Source organism: Pseudorca crassidens, chromosome 1 (assembly GCF_039906515.1).
Source record: "Pseudorca crassidens isolate mPseCra1 chromosome 1, mPseCra1.hap1, whole genome shotgun sequence".
NCBI classification, from domain to species: domain Eukaryota; kingdom Metazoa; phylum Chordata; class Mammalia; order Artiodactyla; family Delphinidae; genus Pseudorca; species Pseudorca crassidens.
In genome coordinates, this window is record NC_090296.1 from 124,767,289 (window position 1) to 124,795,143 (window position 27,855).

Consider the following 27,855-nt stretch of genomic DNA (forward strand, 5'->3'; position numbering starts at 1 on the left):
GGCTAGTGATACCAAAATCTTGGCTCTCTGTGCACCGATGCCAAAAAGAAATATGGAGACAGAGTTTTGGAGAAACGAGAAAAATGGCTTTAATCTTTGCCTGGCAAAGGGGGTAACACAGCAAGCTAGCGCCTCAAGAGCTGTGCCCCCTTCCCTGGGGAAAAGGGAAAGGTTATATAGCCTGGGGCTCATGGTCTGGGGTAAGTGATGAAGCTCAAAGTAATGAAGGTCTTGCATTTCTTTTGTTCTACAAATTCATGGCCAAAGCTGTCATCAGGTGGCTCAACAACCTGGTCTGGTGTCCCTGAGGTTATCGGCCCAGTGACCTTCTGTCCCAAATGAAGAGTGCTACAAGGGAGTGTAGCGGGAGAAGAAATGCCAGGTGCAAAGGGTAATTCATGTGGAGTCAGAGAGTAATCAGCTTTGGGAAGGATGTCTAGCTACAAGTGTTTGTTAGAAGTAACAGCTGAAGAATAACCACGATTGATTAACTCTTTCAGGCCTGTTTATGTTGTTTCCCCAGCCTGTTCATTGTTTCCTTATTTTCCTCGTTTATCAGAAAACAGAAGTCTCATTTCTATTTTTGCTGCAACATTAGCAGCAAATGTTGGACATCTTTTCGTGAGCTTTTTGCCTTTTTTGGTCAAGTGTCTGTTTAACTCTTTTGCTCATTTTTAAAACTGGGTTTTAGTTTTCTTCTGAGATCTTAAAAATAACTAGGTATAATTTACATATAAAATTCACACATTTTAAGTGTACAGTTCAATGAGCTTAATAAGTTTATCACTATAACCCAGTTTTAGAACACTGACATCACCCCAATAAGATCACTCATACCCATCTATTCTTCCTTTTGAGTTTTGAGGGTTCTTTATATGTTCTGGATATAAGTCCTTGGTTGGATATGTGATTTGCAATATTTTCCAGATAAAGGGATTCTTGTCAGAAGAATGAAAATTCTCTAAATGGGGGCCTGACAGTAAGTCCCAATTCTTAAAAACATTTTCTGAATCCTGCAAAATGTCTCCTTTTGTTTGGTTTTAATGTGGGTAGGTGACCCATTCTGGAAATAATAAAGGTGACTGACCTGTCCTGTGATAGAGGAATTCCAAGGAAGCCTGCAGGTACCCCACCCCACTCCTGGGGGGTGGTCCGAGAGACCAAGGGGCCCCAGGGCGGTCTCCTCCGTCACAGAACCATCCCGGTGCACCCAGGGCGCAGATGGGCCGGTGGGCAGAGGAGGTTCTGCAGGGGCCAGCAAGGGCAGTGCTTTCTCTGATGGCTCCATCTCCAAGACTTATTTTTAATTTGGTTCTTTCTTTCTTTTGTTTTACTTTTTATCAAGATATTGCAACATATTCGACAGTAGACTAGAATAACAAACCTCCAGGTGTTTCTCATCTAGCCTCATCAATTACCAACTCAATGGCCGATATTGTTTCAACTGACTCCAACCCTCCTCTTCACGGTAACCCTAAGGACTCTTAAAAACACAAATACCATTATCACTCCTAAAATATTTAACAATTACTTAATAGTGTCAAAATCTTGAGTCCTCGTCTTAAGGATGTGTTAGAACCTTTCAGGCAGGCCGGCGACCGTCCGTCTAGCCCGGTGGTCCCCAAGCCCGGGGAAAGGAGAGACTCGCACCCACCCAGGAAGCCAGGAACAGAGATTCGACCCCTATTCTTCCCCGTGGTTTGCCAGTATCTGCTTGGATTGGCCCGGCGCGGAGCCGTCCGTGGGCTACACCGACCACAGAGGGAGGGATGAGACCGCCCAACACAGCGCAGTAGAGGACCAGCGCATCCCTGTTGTCGGACGCTAGCGCACCTCTCTCCCCCGCAGAGGCTCGGAAACCCCACGGCGGCGGGCGGGGCTGCGCCCGGTATTGGGGGTGGGGCTGGAGCAGCCGGGGCTCCGCACGCCGCGCCCTGGTCCCGCTCCGACTGGGCGGGCAGCGCCCGGAGCCCGGCCAGGCGAGTCTGTCTCCGCCACTGTCCCGCCGGCTCCCGACCGTCCGGCTCTGCTCGGTCTGCCCTCCGCCCCACGCCGCCCGCCCGGTCAGCGCGGAACCTCTGGCCAGAGGGCAGACCAGCCATGGGCGCCCAGCCGCGCGGAGTCCGCGTCGCGAAGCTCTTGCCTCCCTGGGCGCCGCCGCCGCTGCTGCTATTTCTGCTGCTGCTGCTGCCAGGTACGCGCGCGGGGCGAGGGGGACTGGAGGGACGGGCGCCCAGCCCGAGCGGGGTCCGAAGGGGATGCGGCCCGGAGCGCAGCGCGAGGAGGTGGGGAGAAGGGCGCCGTGGCTGGGGACCCGAAACTCGCGTGGACTGGCTCCGGCCCGGCGGCGAGTTAGGTGGGGGATGCGTGTTTTCCCCTCGGCGGGCCCCTCCTTGAGAGTGATTTGTGCGCTCCCTGGAGGCGCGGGGAGGGCCCGCACTGGGGCTCTTCCTTCCACAGCCCAGCGTTACAGATTCGAGTCTCGGCCCTGCCCATTGTCCTGCTTGGCGCACTGGGTGCTGAACTGACGCGCCCAGGCCGCGGGTTCCACTGTCTGCATCCCGCCCACCTCCTCGTTTTACGAATATCTGGGGAAGCTGAGGCCAGAGAGGGCTCAAGATTTGCTCAAGGCCACCTGGGGCAGAGGGGAGTCGTTAAGGGGCGCCAGCCTCTCCTCCTTGTCCTCGCCTCTCCGCACTCCTGGCACCTCCCCGCCTTCGCCTTCTGCCCGGTCTCTAAGAGGAGCTTGTTAGGGAGAAGCTGGCCCTGATAGAAAGGCTTTTGAGTGTCCTGGGAGGGGTGGTAGATACCAGGGGACGAGGGATTTGGCAGGGCTGCAGGCGGTCCCTGCAGCTGGGAGGGTAAGTGTGTTGGGAGACCACGTTGTGACCATGCACTCAGAGCGCTGTTCCTGCCCCTCCGGTGCTGAGGCCCCCACTACTCAGAGCGCTGAACACTCCCCACGGAGCTCCTGAATGTGGCCCCTTCTTTATTTGGAGGGGGGGGTTAGGGGACAGTCAAAATCCCTGGAGAAGTTGGGTTGGACTTAAAGGATTCCCCTCATCCCCTCCCCAGATTTTTCCCAGATCTGTGAGAAGCAGCAGACAGCTGACTCAAGATGCCTGGAGTGTGGCTTATAAACAAAGAGGGTCCCCAAGGGTTTCAGAGAGGGAAGGGTCTTTGATCAGGATGTGAAGACAACATCAGCGGGAACCGTGGGTCGCACTCTGAGAGCATGGGAGCCACGTAGGCACCCGCTTCTAAGATGTTCGGTGGCCAAACCCCTACAGGGTCCTGGGTGGGAAGAAGGAAAGCCCCAGTCCTAGGTTGTAGTCTCCCTCGGGCCCTGGGGTACTCCTGCCCTGGGAGTGGACTGGTCGTCTCTCCATTGTGGCTGTATGCAGGCAGATTGCATTTGGATCACGCTGCTGCCGTGCAGTAACAAAGATGGTGAGGACGGTTCCTGAGCTCTTACCATATGCCTGCATGGAGCTAAGCACTTCACTCATAACAACCCTAAGAGGTGGATACATTTATAATCTTTCACAGATGAAGGAAATGAGGTTTAGAGAGGTTAAGCCACTTGCCTAAGCTCACACAGCTCACAAGGATTCTGTCAGGATTTGCACCAGATCTATCCAAATTCAGAGCCCAGGCTTGTAATCATTGTGCTTCTCAACGAATGTGTGTGACCTGATGGAATCCCTTCTCTCTTGGGCCTCAGTTTCCTAGTCTTTAACTTCAAGGAGTAGGACTAGTCTGAAAGTCTGGAGTTCCAGAGAGTACCCTCAGCAGATGGAGAGGAAGCTGTAGGTGGATGGTGTCCCTGGTGAGGGGAAAAGTGACTTCCCCAGGATCTGACAGGGCTACTTCCCTCAGTGGCCAGAGCCTCCGACGCCGAGCATCGTCTGTTTGAGCGGCTGTTCGAAGATTACAATGAGATCATCCGGCCAGTGGCCAATGTGTCTGACCCAGTCATCATCCAGTTTGAAGTGTCCATGTCTCAGCTGGTGAAGGTGGTGAGTGTCAGAGCCACAAGCCGTGGCCGTGGGGTATGGAGCTTCTGGAATAGCCTTTCCCAGAACCAGCCTTGTTTTTGTAATTCACCATCTACTTTAATCTCTCTTTCTAGGATGAAGTAAACCAGATCATGGAGACCAACCTGTGGCTCAAGCAAGTAAGTGACCAGACCCTGGGCACTGCTGCCCCCTGGTGGTGACTGCTTTATTTGCTGTCTGTGAACCAAGGGCCAAAACGCCTACTTCACTCCTGTGGACCCAGATTGAGGTCCACTGACTGGCTGGTCTGTCTCTACCTGGGCTTGGGGTCATATGCACTGCTCTACACCCCTGTGGAAAGACTGCAGGGCCCAGCCCCTCGAGTCACAGACGATAGACTGCATCCTGGAAAGAGAGACCTCCATGCTCAGACAAAATGGGGCTGACCCGGGCCTGGAGCCCTGGCACCGACTCTAGGGTGGCGCCTGAGGCGCCTCTTCCCCTTCCTCTTGCTAAAAACTCATCCTTGTTGTTGATGGGGGGGTGGGAGCTGGGGTTCTGGATTTTCCTGTTCAGATTGGGACCAAAGAAAGGGGCTTCCACATGTTCTCCCCAGGGAGGCTTTGTGCAGACGTGGACAGATAACCCACTGGCCTAAGGGTGATCCTTCCACCAGCTCAGCCAACTGGACACTCAGCTCATGCAGCCTTCCCTCCTAGGAGGCTGGCAAGCCAGATGGGCACGGTGCCCACTCACCGCCCTCTGGTACACGTTCCCTCCAGCCACAGCTTCACCTCTCTCCCCTCAGGTGCTCAGGACTCACACCCCCCAGCCTCTACACCCAAACACTTCCTGGGCCCTGGTGGGATCATGGTTCCTTCCCCAGACCCTTCAGAGGCCAACCCTGCTCAACCCGGAGGTGGAAGAGAGTTCTGTGTGTCATGAGCACCATTACTGGGGCCTGATGGCATGTCCAAGCCGTTTCAGGAATGTAAACAGCAGGAGCTTAAGGCAGGGACCTGGACCTGGCACTGGAAGTGACTGGAGAAAGCCCTAGTGGTCCTGATTGATTGATGGGGGCTGGGCTTGCCCCACTCATGGGGGCGGCCTGCACACTCAGCCCAGTGCTGTCTCCCCACTAGCACCCACATGAGGAATGGGCCAGTGTGGTCTGCATTGCAGAGGCGGCTCTGACTTGCAGCCGAGGTGGGGAGGTCACCAAGATGAGTGGTGTCAAAAGAAGTAAAACCATGCTTGTCCTTCCACTGCCCCCCTCTCCCTCCTTGCCTTCTCCCCCCAGATCTGGAATGACTACAAGCTGAAGTGGAACCCCTCCGACTACAATGGAGCGGAGTTCATGCGTGTCCCTGCACAGAAGATCTGGAAGCCAGACATTGTGCTGTATAACAAGTAAGGTGCTGGGTGGCCCCCACCTCTCAGGGCTGTCAGCCTGGACCTGGGTCCTTGGCCTGCTGTGCTTTACAGCCTGGTCTTCCTGGGACCTTTTCCAAGAGAGCTCCATTCATTTGGTTCATTCCGCAGGTATTTATTGACCTACTATGTGCCAGGTCCTAGAGATACTGTGGCACAAGATAGATACCCTCCCCCTTGCCTCTAGGAGTTTATCAGACACACCAGGGAATACAGGAATGAGTTACAGTATCCAAATATGCAATTACAGACTGGAGGAAGGGCAAGGAAGGAAACATGGGGGTGGGCTTCTGTCACCAAGGCAGGACCTGACCATCCCTGTAAGTCAGGCTGTAGCCACGCCCCATGGTTAGACCACAGGAAAGCTTCATTCTTTTTTTTTAATGGATGACCACAACAAAAGCAACAATGATTGCAACTACCAAACACGAAACACACTCGTACTGTCATAATGTTGACATTCAGTCCAGTAATCCTCCACTGTAACAGCTCCTTTACTTTGCAGTGAAAATTGATTTGTATATTTTTTGCCTCTGAGTCCTTGTGGGATTTTTTTTTTATTATTCAAACAGAAAGTCACAAAAATTGTAATCATCCTCATCAGTTCACTCAGTCCCATGTAATTAATTTTTTTTCATCTTGATCTTTTGTTAGCACTTTTATGAATTCATCAGTTTTCCATTAGAGTTCTGAAAATGCTTATTCATTCAGTTCAGCACTATAGTCAGTTACCAGAAACCTGTACTTGTCAGAGTCTTTTCCATGAATTCCTTGAAGATGAAACCCTTTTATAGGAACATTTTGTGAAAGCATCAGAGTACACCCAGAACTCTCTGTAAATGACAAAAGACTTAAATATTACCACGGTTAAAGATATGATGAAAGTTCATAATAATGCAGCTGACAAGGAAATTTAGTTATTTCTGAGATATACATTTTAAAGTAATAACTAGAGTTATGACTTCTAACATTATACCAGAAAATATAAGATTTTTAGAAATTTCATGTAACGTTTGAATCATTTATATTAATATATTTCCATACAAATAACCCAAAGAAAGTTTAGTATTAGTTGTTTTTTTTGTTTGTTTTTTTGTACTGCAGGTTCTTACTAGTCATCAATTTTATACACATCAGTGTATACATGTCAATCCCAACCGCCCAATTCAGCACAACACCATCCCCACCCCACCGTGGTTTTCCCCCCTTGGTGTCCATATGTTCGTTCTCTACATCTGTGTCTCAACTTCTGCCCTGTAAACCGGGTTCATCTGTACCATTTTTCTGGGTTCCACATACATGCATTAATATACTATATTTGCTTTTCTCTTTCTGACTTACTTCACTCTGTATGACAGTCTCTAGATCCATCCATGTATCAACAAATGACTCAATTTCGTTCCTTTTTATGGCTGAGTAATATTCCATTGTATATATGTACCACTACTTCTTTATCCATTTGTCTGTCGATGGGCATTTAGGCTGCTTCCATGACCTGGCTATTGTAAACAGTGCTGCAATGAACATTGGGGTGCATGTGTATTTTTGAATTATGGTTTTCTCTGGGTATATGCCCAGTAGTGGGATTGCTAGATCATATGGTAATTCCATTTTTAATTTTTTAAGGAACCTCCATACTGTTCTCCATAGTGGCTGTATCAAATTACATTCCCACCAACAGTGCAAGAGGGTTCCCTTTTCTCCACACCCTCTCCAGCATTTGTTGTTTGCAGGTTTTTTTTTTTTTTTTTTTTTTTGCTGTACATGGGCCTCTCACTGTTGGGGCCTCTCCTGTTGTGGAGCACAGGCTCTGGACGCGCAGGCTCAGGGGCCATGGCTCACGGGCCCAGCCTCTCCGCAGCATGTGGGATCTTCCCGGACCGGGGCACGAACCCATGTCCCCTGCATTGACAGGCGGACCCTCAACCACTGCGCCACCAGGGAAGCCCTGTTGTTTGCAGATTTTTGATGATGCCCATTCTAACTGTAGTTTTGATTTGCATTTCTCTAACAATTAGTGATGTTGAGCAGCTTTTCATGTGCTTCTTGGCCATCTGTATGTCTTCTTTGGAGAAATGTCTGTTTAGGTCTTCTGCCCATTTTTGGATTGGGTTGTTTGTTTCTTTAATATTGAGCTGCATGAGCTGTTTATATATTTTGAAGATTAATCCTTTGTCTGTTGATTAGTTTGCGAATATTTTCTCCCATTCTGAGGGTTGTCTTTTCGTCTTGTTTATGGTTTCCTTTGCTGTGCAACAGCTTTGAAATTTCATTAGGTCCTATTTGTTTATTTTTGTTCTTATTTCCATTACTCTAGGAGGTGGATCAAAAAAGATCTTGCTGTCATTTATGTCAAACAGTGTTCTTCCTATGTTTTCCTCTAATAGTTTCATAGTGTCCGGTCTTACATTTAGGTCTCGAATCCATTTTGAGTTTATTTTTGTGTATGGTGTTAGGGAGTGTTCTAATTTCATTCTTTTACATGTAGCTGTCCAGTTTTCCCAGCACCACGTATTGAAGAGACTGTCTTTTCTCCACTGTATATCTTTGCCTCATTGTCATAGATTAGTTGACCATAGGCACGTGGGTTTATCGCTGGGCTTTCTATCTTGTTCCATTGATCTATGTTTCTGTTTTTTGTGCCAGTACCATATTGTCTTGATTATTGTAGCTTTGTAGTATAATCTGAAGTCAGGGAGACTGATTCCTCCAGCTCCGTTTTTCCCCTCAAGACTCCTTTTGCTATTCGGGATCTTTTGTGTCTCCGTACAAATTTTAAGATGATTTGTTCTAGTTTCGTAAAAAATGCCATTGGTAATTTGATAGGGATTGCACTGAATCTGTAGATTGCTTTGGGTAGTATAGTCATTTTCACAATATTGATTCTTCCAATCCAAGAACATGGTATATCTCTCCATCTGTTGGTATCATCTTTAATGTTTTTCATCAGTGTCTTATAGTTTTCTGCATATAGGTCTTTTGTTTCCCTAGGTAGGTTTATTCCTAGGTATTTTATTCTTTTTGTTGCAATGGTAAACAGGAGTGTTTCCATAATTTCTATTTCAGATTTTTCATCATTAGTGTATAGGAATGCAAGAGATTTCTGTGCATTAATTTCGTATCCCATAACTTTACCAAATTCATTGATTAGCTCTAGTAGTTTTCTTGTGGCATTTTTAGGATTCTCTATGTATAGTATCATGTCATCTGCAAACAGAGACAGTTTTACTTCTTCTTCTCCAATTTGTATTCCTTTTATTTCTTTTCCTTCTCTGATTGCCATGGCTAGGACTTCCAAAATTATGTTGAATAATAGTGGTGAGAGTGGACATCCTTGTCTTGTTCCTGATCTTAGAGGAAATGCTTTCAGTTTTTCAGCATTGAGAATGATGTTTGCTGTGGGTTTGCCGTATATGGCCTTTCTTATGTTGAGGTAGCTTCCCTCTGTGCCCACTTTCTGGAGAGTTTTTATCATAAACGGGTGTTGAATTTTGTCAAAAGCTTTTTCTGCATCTATTGAGATGATTATATGGTTTTTATTCTTCATTTTGTTAATGTGGTGTATCACATTGATTGATTTGCGTATACTGAAGAATCCTTGCATTCCTGGGATAAATCCCACTTGATCATGGTGTATGATCCTTTTAATGTGTTGCTGAATTCTGTTTGCCAGTATTTTGTTGAGGATTTTTGCATCTGTGTTCATCAGTGATATTGGTCTGTAATTTTTATCTTTGGTAGTATCTTTGTTTGGTTTTCGTATCAGAGTGATGGTGGCCTCAGAGAATGAGTTTGGGAGTGTTCCTTCCTCTGCAATTTTTTGGGAGAGTTTGAGAAGGATGGGTGTTAGCTCTTCTCTAAATGTTTGGTAGAATTCACCTGTGAAGCCATCTGGTCCTGGACTTTTCTTTGTTGGAAAATTTTTAATCACAGTTTCAATTTCATTACTTGTGATTGGTCTGTTCATATTTTCTGTTTCTTTGTGGTTCAATCTTGGAAGGTTATACCTTTCTAAGAATTTGTCCATTTCTTCCTGGTTGTCCATTTTATTGGCATAGAGTTGCTTGTAGTAGTCTCTTAGGATGCTTTGTATGTCTGCCATGTCTGTTGTAACTTCTTTTTCATTTTTAATTTTATTGATTTGAGTCCTCTCCCTCTTTTTCTTGTTGAGTCAGGCTAATGGTTTATCAATTTTGTTTTATCTTCTCAAAGAACCAGCTTTTAGTTTTATTGACCTTTGCTATTGTTTTCTTTGTTTCTATTTCATTTATTTCTGCTCTGATCTTTATGATTTCTTTCCTTCTGCTAAATTTGGGTTTTGTTTGTTCTTCTTTCTCTAGTTCCTTTAGGTGTAAGGTTAGATTGTTTACTTGAGTTTTTTGTTTCTTGAGGTAGGCTTGTATAGCTATAAACTTCCCTCTTAGAACTGCTTTTCCTGCATCTCATAGGTTTTGGATCATTGTGTTTTCATTGTCATTTGTCTCTAGGTATTTGTTGATTTCCTCTTTGATTTCTTCAGTGATCTCTTGGTTATTTAGTAACATATTGTCTAGCCTCCAAGTGGTTGTCTTTTTTACGTTTTTTTTCCCTGTAATTCATTTGTAATCTCATAGCATTGTGGTCAGAAAAGATGCTTGATATGAGTTCACTTTTCTTAAATATACTGAGGCTTGATTTGTGACCCAAGATGTGATCTATCCTGGAGAATGTTCTGTGTGTGCTTGAGAAGAAAGTGTAATCTGCTGTTTTTGGATGGAATGTCCTATAAATATCAATTAAATCTATTTGGTCTATTGTGTCATTTAAAGCTTCTGTTTCCTTATTTATTTTCATTTTGGATGATCTGTCCATTGGTGTAAGTGAGGTGTTAAAGTCCCCCACTATTGTTTTACTGTTGATTTCCTCTTTTATAGCTGTTAGCAGTTGCCTTATGTATTGAGGTGCTCCTATGTTGGGTGCATATATCTTTATAATTGTTATATCTTCTTCTTGGAGTGATCCCTTGATCATTATGTAGTGTCCTTCCTTGTCTCTTGTAACATTCTTTATTTTAAAGTCTATTTTATCTGATATGATTATAGCTACTCCAGCTTTCTTTTGACTTCCATTTGCATGGAATATCTTTCACCATCCCCTCACTTTCAGTCTGTACGTGTCCCTAGATCTGAAGTGGGTCTCTTGTAGAGAGCATATATATGGGTCTTGTTTTTGTATCCATTCAGCAAGCCTGTGTCTTTTGGTTGGAGCATTTAATCCATTCACATTTAAGGTAATTATTGATATGTATGTTCCTATGACCATTTTCTTAATTGTTTTGGGTTTGTTTTTGTAGGTCCTTTTCTTCTCTTTTGTTTCCCACTTAGAGAAGTTCCTTTAGCATTTGTTGTAGAGCTGGTTTGGTGGTGCTGAATTCTCTTAGCTTTTGCTTGTCTGTAAAGGTTTTGATTTCTCCATCGAATCTGAATGAGATCCTTGCCGGTAGAGTAATCTTGGTTGTAGGTTCTTCCCTTTCATCACTTTAAGTATATCATGCCACTCCCTTCTGGCTTGTAGAGTTTCTGCTGAGAAATCAGCTGTTAACCTTATGGGAGTTCCCTTGCATGTTATTTGTCATTTTTCCCTTGCTGCTTTCAGTAGTTTTTCTTTGTCTTTCATTTTTGCCAATTTGATTACTATGTGTCTCGGCATGTTTCTCCTTGGGTTTATCCTGTATGGGACTTTCTGCACTTCCTGGACTTGGGTGGCTGTTTCCTTCCCCATGTTAGGGAAATTTTTGACTATGATCTCTTCAAATATTTTCTCGGGTCCTTTTTCTCTCTCTTCTCCTTCTGGGACCCCTATAATGTGAATGTGGGTGCATTTAACGTTGTCCCAGAGGTCTCTTAGGCTGTCTTCATTTCTTTTCATTCTTTTTTCTTCATTCTGTTGCGCAGCAGTGAATTCCACCATTCTGTCTTCCAGTTCACTTATCTGTTCTTCTGCCTCAGTTATTCTGCTATTGATTCCTTCTAGTGTAGTTTTCATTTCAGTTATTGTATTGTTCATCTCTGTTTGTTCTCTAATTATTATAGGTCTTTGTTAAACATTTCTTGCATCTTCTCTATCTTTGCCTCCATTCTTTTTCCGAGGTCCTGGATCATCTTCACTATCATTATTCTGAATTCTTTTTCTGGAAGGTTGCCTATCTCCACTTCATTTAGTTGTTTTACTTGGGTTTTATCTTGTTCCTTCATGTGGTACATAGCCATCTGTGTTTTCATATTGTCTGTTTTTCTGTGAATGTGGTTTTTGTTCCACAGGCTGCAGGATTGTAATTCTTCTTGCTTCTGTTCTCTGCCCTCTGCTGGATGAGGCTATCTAAGAGGCTTGATGCGAGGGACTGGTGCTGGGTAGAGCTGACTGTTGCTCTGTTGGGCAGAGCTCAGTTAAACTTAATCCGCTTGACTGTTGATGGGTGGGGCTGGGTTCCCTCCCTGTTGGTTGTTTGGCCTGAGGCAACCCAACACTGGAGCCTACCTGGGCTTTTGGTGGGGCTAATGACAGACTCTGGGAGGGCTCACGCCAAGGAGTACTTCCCAGAACTTCTGCTGTCAGTGTCCTTGTCCCCACGGTGAGCCACAGCGCCCCCCCCCCCGCCTCTGCAGGAGACCCTCCAACACTAGCAGGTTGGTCTGGTTCAGTCTCCCCTGGGGTCATTGCTCCTTACCCTGAGTCCTGATGTGCACACTACTTTGTGTGTGCCCTCCAAGAGTGGAGTCTCTGTTTCCCCTAGTCCTGTCGAAGTCCTGCAGTCAATTCCCACTAGGCTTCAAGGTCTAATTCTCTAGGAATTCCTCCTCCTGTTGCCGGACCCCCAGATTCGGAAGCCTGACGTGGGGCTCAGAACCTTCACTCCAGTGGGTGGGCTTCTGCAGTATAAGTGTTCTCCAATCTGTGAGTCACCCACCCAGCAGTTATGGGATTTGATTTTACTGTGATAGAGCTCCTCCTACCATCTCATTGTAGCTTCTCCTTTGTCTTTGGATGTGGGGTATCTTTTTTGGTGAGTTCCAGTGTCTTCTGTTGATGATTGTCCAGCAGCTAGTTGTGGTTCTGGTGTTCTTGCAAGAGGGAGTGAGAGCACGTCCTTCTACTCCAGCATCTTGGTTCCTCTCCAAGCTTCATTCTTTTACTCACCCAGCGAATGCTCCCTGCCCCTGCCTCACACTGCACACGTGCATCTGCCCACCAGCCACAGGAAGCTGCACCTTTCTCTCTCTTTCAAAGGTTCTTCCTCTGCCTATCTGAATCTGCCCATTGTGGCACCTACAAAACCTGCCTCTTTCTTAAGCCCATACAAACCTGACACCTTCCACATTTAACCTCTGTTATTAGACAAACATAATTTTAATTGGTATTTTACAGTATGTACTAGTTTGTTCTCCAGGTATTGACAAACTTCAATTTCGTAACTGTGCTTTATCTCTGGAGTTCTAATGTCTTAAAAAACCACTGAGCATTTTTCAACAAAACACTTCATATAGAATTAGTCTAATCAGATTTTAAAGCATTCTGTGTTTAGGTTTGTATGCCGTATTAGTACGAATCAATATGTTTTACTGTTCGTATTGGGACTAGAGAAGCTACGTTTTTGGTTGAATCCCACTTTCTATTCATGGGTTAAAAGAGAAGTGTTCTTTAACTACTCTAAAGATGGTCCGTGTTTTTATTTTTTAAATTTTTTTATTTTTTTAACATCTTTATTGGAGTATAATTGCTTTACAATGGTGTGTTAGTTTCTGCTTTATAACAAAGTGAATCAGCTGTACATGTACATATACATATATCCCCATATCTCTTCCCTCTTGCGTCTCCCTCCCTCCCACCCTCCCTATGCCACCCTCTAGGTGGTCACAAAGCACTGAGCTGATCTCCCTGTGCTGTGTGGCTGCTTCCCACTAGCTATCGATTTTATATTTGGTAGTGTATATATGTCCATGCCACTCTCTCATTTTGTCCCAGCTTACCCTTCCCCCTCCCCATGTCCTCAAGTCCATTCTCTAGTAGGTCTGCATCTTTATTCCTGTCCTGCCCCTAGGTTCTTCATAACCTTTTTTTTTTTAGATTCCATATATATGTGTTAGCATACGGTATTTGTTTTTCTCTTTCTGACTTACTTCGGTCTGTATGACAGATTCTAGGTCCATCCACCTCACTACAAATAACTCAGTTTCATTTCTTTTTATGGCTGAGTAATTCCATTGTATATATGTGCCACATCTTCTTTATCCATTCATCTGTCGCTGGACACTTAGGTTGCTTCCATGTCCTGGCTATTGTAAATAGAGCTGAACATGAACACTGTGGTACGTGACTCTTTCTGAATTATAGTTTAAGCTACAGTAATCAAGAGAGTATGGTACTGGCACAAAAACAGAAATATAGATCAATGGAACAGGATAGAAAGCCCAGAGATAAACCCACCCACATATGGTCACCTTATCTTTGATAAAGGAGGCAAGAATATACAATGGAGAAAAGACAGCCTCTTCAACAAGTGGTGCTGGGAAAACTGGACAGCTACATGTAAAAGAATGAAATTAGAGCACTCCCTAACACCATTCACAAAAATAAACTCAAAATGGATTAAAGACCTAAATGGAAGGCCAGAAACTATAAAACTCTTAGAGGTCCGTGTTTTGTTTACTGCTTTTCCAAGAAAAGACAGCATTCATAAATGTGTTTCTTTCATGCAACTTGTAAATTGGTCCTTAAAGAACTGGGACAGGAGATAAATTAACTGGTTTGTAGAAATCTCCTGGTCCAAAGGCTCTTAAGGAGCTGAGCAGGGTGGTAAGAATTTTTGCTAAGCTAGAATTAAGAGAGTGGGCACAGATCTTAACCTTATGATTTGCATTTCATAGCTGTTTTCTTGCTGGCAACCTTGGGTGAACAGCTGGGGTACTTTAGGGATGTGTGCTTTTAACAGTACTGAGAGACATAGTGAAAAGCTTCCATCGGATATGGAGAGGAGCAAATATCATAAGGAATTTCCTTGGAATCTGAAGCTGAAAATAAGATTTAGAGACTATCCTTCAATTCCTCTCTCCTAACTAAAACTTCAGTTTCTCTGAACCTCGGGTGAGAGTTTCTTTTCATTTCAACACACTAGAAAGACTTTTTACCTTCTTATGCCAGTTTCTCCTGCCATGTTTTTGTTCTTTGAAGTTCGTTCTCTAGTAGAATCCTCAGAAAGTGTTCGTGGACACAGTGTACCCTAAGTTCTTACAAGTTCATAACTCATTGTAGCCTTTTTAGGTAATACTCTTAGGTCATTTGCTGATATAAAATCCTTCACTCATACTTTCCTTCCATGAAAACCTTAAAAATGCTGACTCATGTTCTGGTATGAAGTGTTGCTGTCAAAAACGATTGCCAGTCTAATTTTCTTTTTTTCTTGTAAAATCTGGTGACTTTGGGGAGAGTAAAGGGACTCTATTAATACGTGTGCCAGGACCACAGATGTAAACCAGGACTGTTCTGGATGAATTGGGATTCATAGTCAGCTTGTTTACAAGGGCGTTGTTCTTTTTCTTGGGTAACCCAAAGATATTTTACCCTTTATCTTTAAAATCTAGTTGTTTTACTCTGTACCATATACATAATAAGCCATCTTTTATTCCAGTAAATGTTTTGTGAATTAGAGTTTTTCAGATCTGTTCTATTGCTTTATCTCTCCAGGAACTCCATTTTCACATATATTTGAACTGCTTTACCTATATTCTTTCCATATTATTTTCTCTCACATTCTTTTTCTCTTTTTGATTTAAAAGAATTTTTTCTCCTTTCTGTTTTTTATTTTCATCACAATACTTTCCATGGTGTGTGCTGCTTGTTACGTTTTAGTTTTTATTTCTAAAATGATTTTTTAAATTTCTTTCTTCCCATTCTTTCCTAAGTTCTGTCAGTTCTTTATTCATCCTCCTATTGCTTACCCAAATTCTTAACTTTTCTATTTCTAATTTATGCTGCTCTTTCAAAGTTTCTAAAGATCGTTCTTTCTATTACCTTAATTTGTAATGTCAGATTATCAGTTTCATCTGCTCTGAGATTATATTTTTGCGGTGTGCACTTGTCTGCTTGTATGCTATTGTCATTCAATTACTTTTCATATTTTTCTTACAATATGTTAATATGAGGTTCAGTCTAATCCTTTTCTGTTGCTCTTGTTTAAATAGATGGCCTTTGTTGTACTTTTAGGACAGGTTCCCAGAGGGGATGGGAGTGGGTAAGGGTGGGTCTCTTGTGTCACCTGCTTGGGAGTTCCCTCCTCAAGTGGTTCCCTTGAAGCATTTAAATACTCCGTGTAGCCACCTCCACAGTCTGAGAGCTGCCACTTCTAGACACCTGCTTCTCTACTTTCTCAACCATCTTCTTTTTCTTACTCTCAGTTTCCCACGCTGTTCAATTTGAAGCCTACCCTATGCAGCTTTTTTCTGGGTGGGTCTCTGCCCTTCTGGAAGGCAGTTGGGGTGGGAGGTGTTTCTGAGATAGAGCCCAGTCCAGCCTCCTCTGCAGACCCTGGTGGCTCCCCATCGTTTTGTCCTCTCCCACAAACTGGAACCTGTGGTGCCCTCTCTGTTTCACCGTTCCCCTTGCTGAAGATGCAGTGCAGAGCGGGGTCCTCTTTTTTGAGGGGCAGATACCTCTTGGTGATTTCTGTCTGGGGCTTTCGGGACAGGAGAACTTCCCTTCCTCTTCCCTCAGCCACCTCCACAGCAGCTAACCCCACCCGAATCCCACGCAGGTCCCACTGGTGGTAGTGGTTCGACCCCACTCTCTCACACCTGAGGTTCTTAGAGTTCCATGTAACCTAACTTTGTTGACCACGTGGGCAGCGGGATTTTCCTTTTGCTATCTTGTTGCCCTGTTTTTCTGAGGAAATTTGGAAAGGTTAAAGAAACGGATGCCATCGTGATCTTTCTCATACCACTCACCACCCTCGCCCCACTTCAGCTCTTACTCTTTCCTTCTATTAAAGTGATACCTCAACTAATCATTTGCACCCACCCTGCCTTTTCTTTTTTTTAATCAGCTCACGTGGTTCAGCAACACACTGGCTGAGTGAGACCTTTCCCCCTCTGCTGACCCTTGCTGCCAGCCATCTCTTGGGCAGCCAGGGGGGTGAGAGCTTCATTTATCTTTTTGGTCATCCGTTCAGTCAGCTAGTACTTACCGAGCGCCCTCTCTGTGGCTGGGGCTCTGCCAGACCCTGGTACCCAGCGAGGTCTTCATCTTCGGTTTCCTGGTGGCAGAGCTAGGCCGCTGACGCTGTCAGCAAGCAGGCCTCCTGGTCTGGACAGACACAGCTGTGGGGGTCTGTAGGCAGCCGCCACAGTGACCAGGATCCCTGGAAAATAGCAGACATGTGCACCAGCAACCAAGGTAAGCTGATCTCCAGTGTTTGGCCTTTTGGACACATAGACTTAAGGACTCAAGTTCCGACTGGTCAAGGCCCTGCCACAGACTCTGTGTGGGACCCTGAGCAAGCCAGTCCTGCCCTCTGACCTTCAGTTTCCTCGTTGGTAAAATGAGGGGATCAGACTAAAGCAGGGATCATTAAGCTTTCCTGTGAAGGGCCAGGTAGTTAAGTATTTTAGGCTTTGTGGGCCTTAGAGTCTCTGTCGCAGCTACTCAGTCCTGCCTTTGTAGCTTAAAAGTAACTGCGGACAATAGACCACAAATGGGTATGGCTGTGTGCTCCAATAAAAATTTATGTACGGAAATAGGGGGCAGGCCAGTGGGCCATACTTTGCCCTGGACTAGTCCCTGGGCTCTGAAGGTCCATTTTGTTGATCCAGATGCCCTAAGGAAAGTTGTTCTGGAGGCCTCTGCCTTCCCAGGGGTCCTCTCAGCCCTCTGCGTAATGTAGGCCAGCCTCCCAGGACTCCTTGGTGCCCAACATGGTCAAGTCCACTTGGGGCTGTGTGGGTCCCCACCCCCTTCCCACTTCTCATACCCCTCCTTTCCTCCTGGAGCTGGGAATCCTCTTCTTGTGGGGAATTGAGGGCCCAGTAGGATAAAGTGGGGCTAAGAACATATAAACACAGCAGGGCACCTTTGGGACAACCCAGCTGGCTGGAGTGAAGGCGGGTAGTGGATTTGACATCAAGCCTTCACATGTAACGACTGTCCTGCTCGACAGACGCGCGTGACGGTGGGAGGGCCAGAGACCAGCAAGGAGACACACCCCGGACACACCCCCTCCTGTCTTCACACAGTGCTATCCAGTAACAACCAGCCAGGATATCCCTAAATGTATAGGTTTGTCTTTTTTTTTTTTTTTTCCAGCTCTTCAGGCAAATGGGTATAGTGGTTGCTCCCTTTAGAAGGACATACATGCCTTCAAATGCAGAACTCTAAGAAATCAACAGGGCTGACCCACGGAAATGTCAAGAGCTTTCACTGGGCGAGGCCATTGTCATGAGGACCGGCTGGCTTCATGCTCAGATGTGAGCTTGGACGGGGTGTTGAGCTGGTCGTCAGCAAATCTTCCACTGCACAAACCAGCTGATAAATGCCAACAAGCCAATTCTAGGAATAATGTATGTCTCTGCATAGAAAGGGCGCACATAGCTAAACAGAAGGGAGAAGGAACATGGGGAAGGATAGGGACACAGAAGGCAAAGGAACCTGTCATGCTGGGTTTGAAAGACAAGGAATCAGAAAACATGATTATTCATTCTAAAACAGTGCAGGGAGGAATGGGGAGTTTGGTAAACGGTAGAACCAGGGTCCAGAGATAGGGCCTGGTAATAGACCCATCTAACAGGCTCAGTTTAATGGCAGTGGGCTCCTACGGTGGTCTCTGCAGCCCCTTCCAGGTCCACGGTCTGGTTTGACATCCGTGTGTGTACACACATTGGGGTCCCAATGCAGACAGAATGAGGAGGCATTACCAGGGCCAAACCATAGGGAGAGCGAGTGGCAAATATCCCCAAGGTCACCTAAACACCTGCCTCTGATGACCACTTTCATTCATTTCTTTTATTTCTTCAATTAAAGGAGAAAAAAAATCTCTGGCATTTGGGAGTGTCTCCATATATATCAAGCTGGGAGTTGTATGGTGTGGAATGAACCCATGACGTGCCCCAGGGCGGGGGGTGATGAGTGTGTCAGATCGTTGGGGGTTGGGGGGTCCTGGGCCTCAGTATCCCCATTGGTAAATGGGATGGTGAACTGCGAGACCTTTTACAGCACTTTGAGCTCTCATATTCTGCAGTTTTACAAATCGTTACTTGCCGTTTACCTGCTGGCAGCGTGAGAAGCTGGGCTAGCTGACCACATGGTAATGACCTGTGTGCCGCACACCTCCTCTTTGTCTCCGCAGTGCTGTTGGGGATTTCCAGGTGGACGACAAGACCAAAGCTTTACTCAAGTACACAGGGGAAGTGACTTGGATCCCCCCGGCCATCTTTAAGAGCTCGTGCAAAATCGATGTGACCTACTTCCCATTCGATTACCAGAACTGCACCATGAAGTTTGGTTCCTGGTCCTACGACAAGGCAAAAATCGACCTGGTCCTGATCGGCTCCTCCATGAACCTCAGGGACTACTGGGAGAGTGGTGAGTGGGCCATCATCAAAGCCCCAGGCTACAAACATGACATCAAGTACAACTGCTGCGAGGAGATCTACACGGACATCACGTACTCGCTGTACATCCGGCGCCTGCCCCTGTTCTACACCATCAACCTCATCATCCCCTGCCTGCTCATCTCCTTCCTGACTGTGCTTGTCTTCTACCTGCCCTCCGACTGCGGCGAGAAGGTGACCCTCTGCATCTCGGTCCTCCTCTCCTTGACTGTGTTTCTGCTGGTGATCACTGAGACCATCCCGTCCACCTCTCTGGTGATTCCCCTGATCGGCGAGTACCTCCTGTTCACCATGATTTTTGTAACCTTGTCCATCGTCATCACCGTCTTCGTGCTCAACGTGCACTACAGGACCCCCACCACACACACGATGCCCATGTGGGTGAAGACCATATTCTTGAACTTTCTTCCCAGGGTCATGTTCATGACCAGGCCGGCAAGCAGTGAGGGTAACACTCAGAGGCCAAGACCCTTCAATAGCGCTGAGCTCTCAAACCTGAATTGCTTCAGCCACATAGAGTCCAAGAGCTGCAAAGAAGGCTACCCCTGCCAGGACGAGCTATGTAGCCACTGCCACCACCGCAGGGTAAAAATCCTGAATTTCAGTGCCAATCTCACGAGAAGCTCCAGTTCTGAATCCGTCAATGCCGTGCTGTCCCTCTCTGCTCTGTCACCAGAAATCAAAGAAGCTATCCAAAGTGTCAAGTATATTGCTGAAAATATGAAAGCACAGAATGAAGCCAAAGAGGTAAGGATATGTCTGTTATCACATTGGTCATTCATTCATTCAACAAACATTGTATTGGTTCCTTGTGGCCAAGGAATTAGACTGGCATCAGTGGCTTGTGTTCAGACCAGCTCCTCATTTACCAGTTATTTATCCTTGGATACACCGCCTCACCTCTGTGAGTCTGTCTTTTCATCTGTAAAATGGGATGATAAAGGTTGTGAGTATGTGGTGCCCTGCATTTAGCTGCTGGGCTGCCATTAGTTTGGGCCATTGGAACACCTGATGCTGAGTGAGTGGATTAGGAGGTAGGCTGGAAGAGGGCATGAGGCCAGATGATCTCCAATTAGTACTGATCAGCTGAGCTGACATTTTAAACTTTACTCGTTGTGTCTCCCTACTCCCCTTTAAGAGTAATTTACATAAAGTACACACCTCTTAAGTCTACATCTCAGTGAATTTTTACATTATGTGTACACCCACATAACCATGATCTAGGTAAAGGTATAGAACATTTCCAGTGCCCCAGACGGTTCCCTTGTGCCCCTCCCCAGTCAGTAACCCCCTCCCTCCCTCCTCAGTAACCACTGATCCCGACGTCTTTTATGTTAATTAATTTTACCTATTCTTGAACTTCATATACGTGGAATCGCATAGCATAAACTTTCATATCAGACTTCTTTCATTCAGCAAAGTGTACAAAGATGTCTGAGGTTTATCCTTGTGGTTTGTTATTGGTGTGTAAGATTCTACAGTATGACGACACCGCCTTCTGTTTATTCATTCTACAGTTGTTGGACATTTGGTTATTTCCAGTTTGGGGCGACATGAATAAAGCTGCTATAAATTTATACATATCTTTTGGTGAATATATACACTCGTTTCTCCTGGCTACATTCCTAGGGGTGGAATTGCTGGATCACTGGAGAGGTGTACTTTTCACTTTAGTGGACACTGTCAGGTTTCCAAAGGGTTTGAGCCGATTGACATGCCCCCTGGCAATGTTTGAGAGTTCCAGCTGCTGCCCATCCTCGCCAAACGGGGGTGAAGTGGCCTTTCTTGTCCCTGTGGACTAATGATTAGGGCTCTTTTTCATATGCTTATTGGCCATTTGGATATCTTCTTTTGTGAACTATCTATTCACACTCTTGCCCATCTTTTTTTCATTGGGTGAACTTGTATTTCCTTCAGAAATCTTATGCTAGAACTAGTGATAGGTATTAGTAATGGGGAAGCTTTACACTTATGTGTTTGGCTGTTCCCACACTGTTTACCCCCAAGGTTACCAGAATCATGTTCAATAATTTTTTAAGAAGCTCTGCTTTAAAATTAACTGGTTCTGTTTTTAAGTTGATTATTAGCAAAGAGCTAATTACCAGATAATTTCAGCTCCTGATGCACTGTAGGTAATTAATGTTGGTAGGAAATGTCTGGAGCCTCTTTTATTCAGCTGTGAACGGCATATTAAAGTAGATGAGACAGGAGGGAGATAGCAACAGTGGCCCCGTGTCCTCACCCCACCCATCTGAGCAACTCTGAGCCCACTTGTGACTGTAACAATGCAAAACCTCCCACTGATACCAGAAATTTAGCCAAAAAGTCAGGCCCTCCTTTAAATTCAATTGAAGTAGTTGGTTGGTTGGTTTTTTTTTTTCAAGTCTTCATTGAATTTTTTACAACATTGCTTCTGTTTTATGTTTTGGTTTTTTGGCCCTGTGGCACGTGGGATCTTAGCTCCGGGACCAGGGATCAAACCCACACCCCCTGCATTGGAAGTCGAAGTCTTAACCACTGGAGCACCAGGAAGTCCCTGAAGCAGTTGTTGGACATTAAGTACATGATTAGAGAATCTCATTTGTCTAACACTACTCACTTTTGCAGATATTCTCTACCCTTTCTTTTTAAAATAATCACTTCTTTTGAGTGATAATTTACTAAAGATTGAGATCTAAGTACCCATCGTCTTTGTCAGGCTATTAGAAACTATCTTTATTCCAAAAATTATTTACTAGGAACCATATAAGGTGTTAAGAGTTTCACGAGGGTTTTAGTTAGCGTTAGAGTTTCCACAAGACGTGTGACGGAGGCAGAGAGTAAAAAAAAAAAATGTTACTGAAAGGGAAGTCACAGCTGAAATGCCAGGAAGGTAAATTAGTGAAATAGCCTGAATGTGGCCAGCTAGAGGCACATGGTTCATCTCAAGGGGCAGCCACTGCTCACTTCTGGTCATCTGTTACCACAGATGAATGTGGTCCCATTGTTTTTCCAGAGAAAGCAGAAATCTGGACCACCGTCCAGTGGATTGCAACCTGTTTATGAAAGGGTGGCAGGTGTTAGAATAAAGATGCCTACTCAGTGCTCTGAGGAGAGTTGGGCTGTCTGAAGGATGCCTTCTTTCTCTCTTACTGTGTGACGGACATGCTGCTGTTTACATAAGAGTTTTCTAGAGGTATTTTAATTTCCTAATTCCCTGGCTCCAACTTGGTTGGTTTTAACTGTCCTGGGCTCCTAGGCACTTGGAATGAACAGGCTTGGTTCTCCCAGAGCCATCTCCTGAGGGTGCTGAGAGCCTGTGAATGACTGTCCCTGGACACGCCAGATCCCAGAGGGACAGGAGTGTCATTGTGTCACCCGCCTTGGCTGTTCTCTTTTCAAGTTGTTTGTGTTGGTCACCCCTACTTGCTCACACTTGTGAGGTGTTTAATACTCTAAATTCAGAGTTAGGGCTAGGATTGGGTTACAAGTTAGAAAACTAGTTAGGGAGCTTGTGGTCTCATGTTAATACTCTCCGTCTTACGGTTTTGACGGCTGATCGTTTGAAGTTGGTTCCACTGTATGAGTTGTTCTTGAGGTCTTGGAGGTGTGCATAGATCAGAGCCATGATCTTTTGAGCTAATAACCCTGATACAACTTGTTTTGTTTGGTTCAGATACAGATAGAGAGATATATCTATATATGTATGTATATCTGTTAGTTCATTCATTCCAACTAGAGTCAGACTTCTGATCAATGATTTATTTACATGTGTTGTAATTACTGTTTTCTAGGGTTAAATTTTGGCCATCTTATTTCACGTTTTCCATTTACTTTTTTTTTGCCTCAGTTCTTGCTGTTTACTAGAAAGTTTGAATATTTTTTGCTGGTTGAAAGTCGTGTGCTTTATTTTTATTCTTCTACTAGCTCTTCCTAACTGATTTAAACCCATGCTCAAGTTCCGTTTTCCATATCAATTGGTCTCTTACATTTTTAAGTATCTGTGTTTTGCCCCCACCCAACTGTCCTTCCCCTCTGATCTTCCTCACTGCTTTGGTTACCTGGGTGTTACTAGAGCTTTAGTTTTGGTTTTTCATGAATATATGTTTTGGTTTTTGACCTTCCTTTTTTTATTTAGTCTATAGTCACCCCTCACATCTACTTATGGTGTCCTCCTGGATTTATCTCTTTGTGTTGGCATGCCTTCTCAGGATTGTTTATGGGTAAACCTTTTGGGGCCTGTAAGCTTAAAAATGTATTGTGGGGCTTCCCTGGTGGCGCAGTGGTTAAGAATCTGCCTGACAATGCAGGGGACACGGGTTCGAGCCCTCATGCAGGAAGATCCCACACGCTGCAGAGCAACTAAGCCCGTGTGCCACAACTACTGAGCCCACGCGCCTAGAGCCCGTGCTCCACAACAAGAAAAGCCACCGCAATGAGAAGCCCACGCACCACAACGAAGAGTAGACCCTACTCACCGCAATAAGGGAAAACCCGCACACAGCAACGAAGATCCAACACAGACAAAAATAAATAATTTTTTTTTAAACTGTATTGTGCCCTCACTTTTTTTTTTTTTTTTTTTTGCAGTATGCAGGCCTCTCACTGTTGTGGCCTCTCCCGTTGCGGAGCACAGGCTCCAGACGCACAGGCTCAGCGGCCATGGCTCACGGGCCCAGCTGCTCCGCAGCACGTGGGATCTTCCCGGACCGGGGCACGAACCCGTGTCCCCTGCATCGGCAGACAGACTCTCAACCACTGCGCCACCAGGGAACCCCATGTGCCCTCACTTTTAAGTGCGAGTTTAGCTGGATACGAAATTCTAGGGTTGAAGTTCTTTTCCTTAAATACTTAAATAACACTCCATGGCCTTTTTGCCTCAGTGTCGTTTCTGAAAAAGTTTTAATTAATCTGAATGTTGTTCCTTTGCAAGCAATCTATTCTATCTAGAAGCTATTAGAATTTTCTGTTTGTAGAGAAATCGAATGACACCAAACACAACGTGTTGGTGTGGGTCTCTCCTAGTCTGTTTGGCATTCCTGTGAGCCATTTAATTCCAAGGTTTTTCATCTCACTTTAACTCTGGGGAAGTCAATGTTATTTCTGTAAAGATCTCCTGTTCACCCTTCTTTTCTCTTTCCCTGAACTGTTGTTGTACAGATGGGATACCCCTGCTCCCAGCTTCTCCATCTCCTAGCTTTTCTTTTACATCGCTGCCCTAGGTGAGGTCCTTACTCTCCTCCCTGTTTCTTTCCGGGGCTGTATTTACCCTTGCCAGTCACCCCAGCTCTTGAGTTCTTTATCGCGACTTGTCTGTTGTTCACACTTGTATTTCCACTTGATTCTTCTATAACACTGCTTGTTCCTAACTTCGTGTTTCCAGTATTCTCTCCTATCCAGTGACTATCTGGATAGTCTCAAAAGACTGTCTTGTTTAGTTTAGATCCTTAACCTATCTGTTCCATGAATTTTCTTTCAAATACCTAAGTTTGTGTATTGGGGGCCTGTAAACTCACCTTTTCTGGGGGTGTCAGCCATCCTTACTGAACTGTGTTTGAGGGGCCCAAACCCATGCTTCCCAAGGCAGAGGACCCACATGGCCACAAACTGGGCTAGACGCCCCTTCAGGGGCGTTTCCTCCCCTCCAGCTGACCTTGTCCGTGAGGAGCTCCTCCACGTCCCTTTCACGCAACTGCAGTTGTTCATCTTTGATGTGGGGAGCGAGGAGGGAAGCCTCAGGCCCCACCAATCAGTGGGCACCTCTGCTCTGCTCTTCCCCTCAGCCAGGCCCTTCTTTGCTGACAAGTGACCCTGCCTGCATCTCTGGGCTGGGAGTGGCAGGCTGGAAAGAGGCACAGGGTTGGGGGAGAGAAGAGCACAACCAAGCCTTCCCCAGTCCTTCCCTCCACCGAGACCCTTCTCTTCCAACCGCATGCTCACACTCAGCAGTCCACACCTGCCCAGGTTTCTGAGAGTCTTTAAGGCACGGTCTCCTCTTGTTTCTGGGACATCTCCAGGGTTGGGCTGGGAAACAGAGCCAAGTGCTTGGGCTAGTTCACCGTTCTGCCCAACACTCATCTACCTGTTCATGCATCACTAGTGCCAAAGTTTCCAGAGAATGACCAGTGTCCTTGTGCCTTAGAGACTCAGAGTTAGACATAAAATTAAGTTTCACCCAGCTCTGTTTGCAGCACTGTTTGTATTCATGTGTAAAACCCAAGTCCCCTCTTTCTTCACCAGGCTAAACCATGTGAAGTGCTCTCAGAGGAAGATTTATACTTGGTTAATGGTCATTTTTAAAATCAGCATTAATATCAGTAGGTATTATTCATTAAGGACCCTGTGCCAGGCACATATTTCATTTAATCCTCATAACAACTCTCTGAATTAGGTACTGTTCTTATCCCCGATTTACCAAGGAGGAAATTGAGGCTGAGAGAGGTCACATAATTTACCCAGATTCTCGTGCCTAGAAAGGAGCAGAGCTGGGATTATAACAAGTCTTGGTTTTCCCACCCCGCTGCCTCCTAGGCCCTAGGAGGTTTAGCCAGTAGGGGGTTGGCAGGAATCACAGCGTCTATTGTATATTGGAATCTTTTACACCCAAAGTCTTAGGAATTCAAATAAGTAACCGGTGGCAAATAGGGCATTATAGCTCTAATCCACTGACTTCTCAATGTCATCAGAGGGACACGTTCACTCACGCTCATAATGGTGAAATAAAATCCTTGTCTCCCAGCCCCATTTCAGTGCACTTAATTAAATTACTAAATCACATGCTGCCTCTCTATTATGTGATTATTTCTTCAAAATCAGTTGATTCATGGGTTCTCTTTTTCTCAGTCCAATTATGGTTTCCCTTCTGAGTTGTCTAGTATAATTAATGTGCAGTTCTCCTTCCTATTTCAAGCCTAAATTGAAGCTGTCTTGTATACAATTAGTCTTGCTCTTTCTTCCATCTTTACTTTATGGTCAGCATTGATTTCTGATTTTGAACCTGTTCTGTAACTGTACGGAATTCCATGATCCTTTGGCCTTCTAATTGAAGATGATACTTGGCTAGTTGGGCATTGTGGAGAGAGGGCGGTGGGAGAGGAAGAGTGATGATGGGCTTACCCTGATGTGCTTATTTCATTTTTGAAACAGACGTTACAAGGAAATTAGTATCTAAAACTGGATAAGAGCTAGTACTTTGAATTATGTTGGACTGTATTAGCTATTCTAACCAAGGCCCAGAATCCTCCTGCAGAGGTGTAAATCAAGTTAACTGGTTTTAACTAACTTTATAAATTGGAATTCAATTTTTAGGGAAAAAAGGGTTATGTAGATGTTAAGAAATTTGATTTAAAACATTTAATATGACAGATATTTTATTCCTGTTTCTCTAGTGCATAAAGAGAAACTTGAGAATGGTAGACTTCCTCAGACTACATCCATTAGAAAAAAGAGGTTTCTTGCATATTGGCAAGCAGAATGGCTTCTTCTACTGAAACCCATTTATTAGATATTCAATATTGAAAATGTGTCCACCTTGCCTTTTCCTTCCTGCTTTATTTTTTCCTCTTTCATGATGTTTGTTTTTGTCTTTCAGATTCAAGACGATTGGAAGTATGTTGCCATGGTGATTGATCGTATATTTCTGTGGGTTTTCATTCTGGTGTGCATTTTAGGGACAGCAGGATTGTTTCTGCAACCTTTGATGGCCAGGGATGATGCATAAGCACTAAACTGTGTGTTACTTATGAGGTTACTTATGTGTATTGGGGGAGAGGCGGCTCACTGTTTTTTTAATTTTATTTTTTGTTGTGGTAAAATTCACTTAGCATAAAATGTACCATCTTAACCATGTTTAAGGGCACAGTTCAGTGGTATTAAATATATTTAGGGCTTCCCTGGTGGCGCCGTGGTTGACAGTCCGCCTGCCGATGCAGGGGACACGGGTTCGTGCCCCGGTCCAGGAGGATCCCACATGCTGCGGAGCGGCTGGGCCCGTGAGCCATGGCCGCTGAGCCTGCGCGTCTGGAGCCTTGTGCTCCGCAACGGGAGAGCCCACAACAGTGAGAGGCCCGCGTACCGCAAAAAAAAAAAAAAAAGAAAAAAAAAATATATATATTCACATTGTTGTGTAACCATCACCACCATCCATCCCCATAACTTGTAAAACTATAGACCAGTTAAACAATAATTCCCCATTCTCCCCTCCCACCAGCAACCATCATTACACTTTGTCTTTATGACTTTGACTACTCTAAGTACCTCATATAAGTGGAATCATACAGTATTTGTCTTTTTGTGACTGGCTTATTTCACTTCACAGAATGTCCCTAAGGTTCATCCATGTTGTAGCATATTGCAGAATTTCCTTACTTTTTAAGGCTGAATAATAGTCAATTTTAAGTATATACATTTTGCTTATCCATTTATCTGTTGATGGACACTTGGGTTGCTCCCATGTTTTAGCTGTTGTGGATAATGCTGCTATGAACATGGGTGTACTCTCTCCGATACCTTGCTTTCAGTTCCTTTGGGGATATACCCAGAAGTGGAATTGCTCGATCATATGGCAATTCTATTTTTAATTTTTTGAGGAACTGCCATACTGCTTTCCACCATGGCGATACCATTCTATATTGCCACCAACAATGTACAAGGGTGGATTCTCCCCAGTTTCTCCACATCCTCATCATACTTTTTTTTTTTTTCGGTACGCAGGCCTCTCACTGTCGTGGCGTCTCCCGTTGCGGAGCACAGGCTCCGGACGCGCAGGCTCAGCAGCCAGGGCCACCAGCGAAGCCCTGTTTTGTTTTTCTGAT

At 45.0% G+C, this 27,855-nt stretch overlaps 1 protein-coding gene across 1 annotated transcript; it reads left to right on the top strand.

Annotated features, from left to right (window-relative positions):
- The first annotated feature begins 1,986 nt into the window (after positions 1 to 1,986).
- CHRNA3 (cholinergic receptor nicotinic alpha 3 subunit) lies at positions 1,987 to 27,170 on the top strand. The gene is made up of 6 exons (XM_067755244.1): positions 1,987 to 2,194; positions 3,880 to 4,019; positions 4,133 to 4,177; positions 5,299 to 5,408; positions 18,799 to 19,810; positions 26,634 to 27,170. The coding sequence occupies exons 1-6, from the start codon at positions 2,101 to 2,103 to the stop codon at positions 26,760 to 26,762; spliced, it is 1,530 nt and encodes a 509-aa protein (XP_067611345.1). The 5' UTR covers positions 1,987 to 2,100; the 3' UTR covers positions 26,763 to 27,170.
- The last annotated feature ends 685 nt before the right edge of the window (positions 27,171 to 27,855 follow it).

What these genes read in the sequence shown, in the direction of transcription:
- CHRNA3 (XM_067755244.1), top strand. Translation starts at nt 2,101, where the DNA reads ATGGGCGCCCAGCCGCGCGGAGTCCGCGTCGCGAAGCTCTTGCCTCCC. An exon ending in GACATTGTGCTGTATAACAA is followed by an intron (nt 5,409 to 18,798) that starts GTAAGGTGCTGG and finishes TTGTCTCCGCAG; the next exon opens with TGCTGTTGGGGATTTCCAGG. An exon ending in CACAGAATGAAGCCAAAGAG is followed by an intron (nt 19,811 to 26,633) that starts GTAAGGATATGT and finishes TTTGTCTTTCAG; the next exon opens with ATTCAAGACGATTGGAAGTA.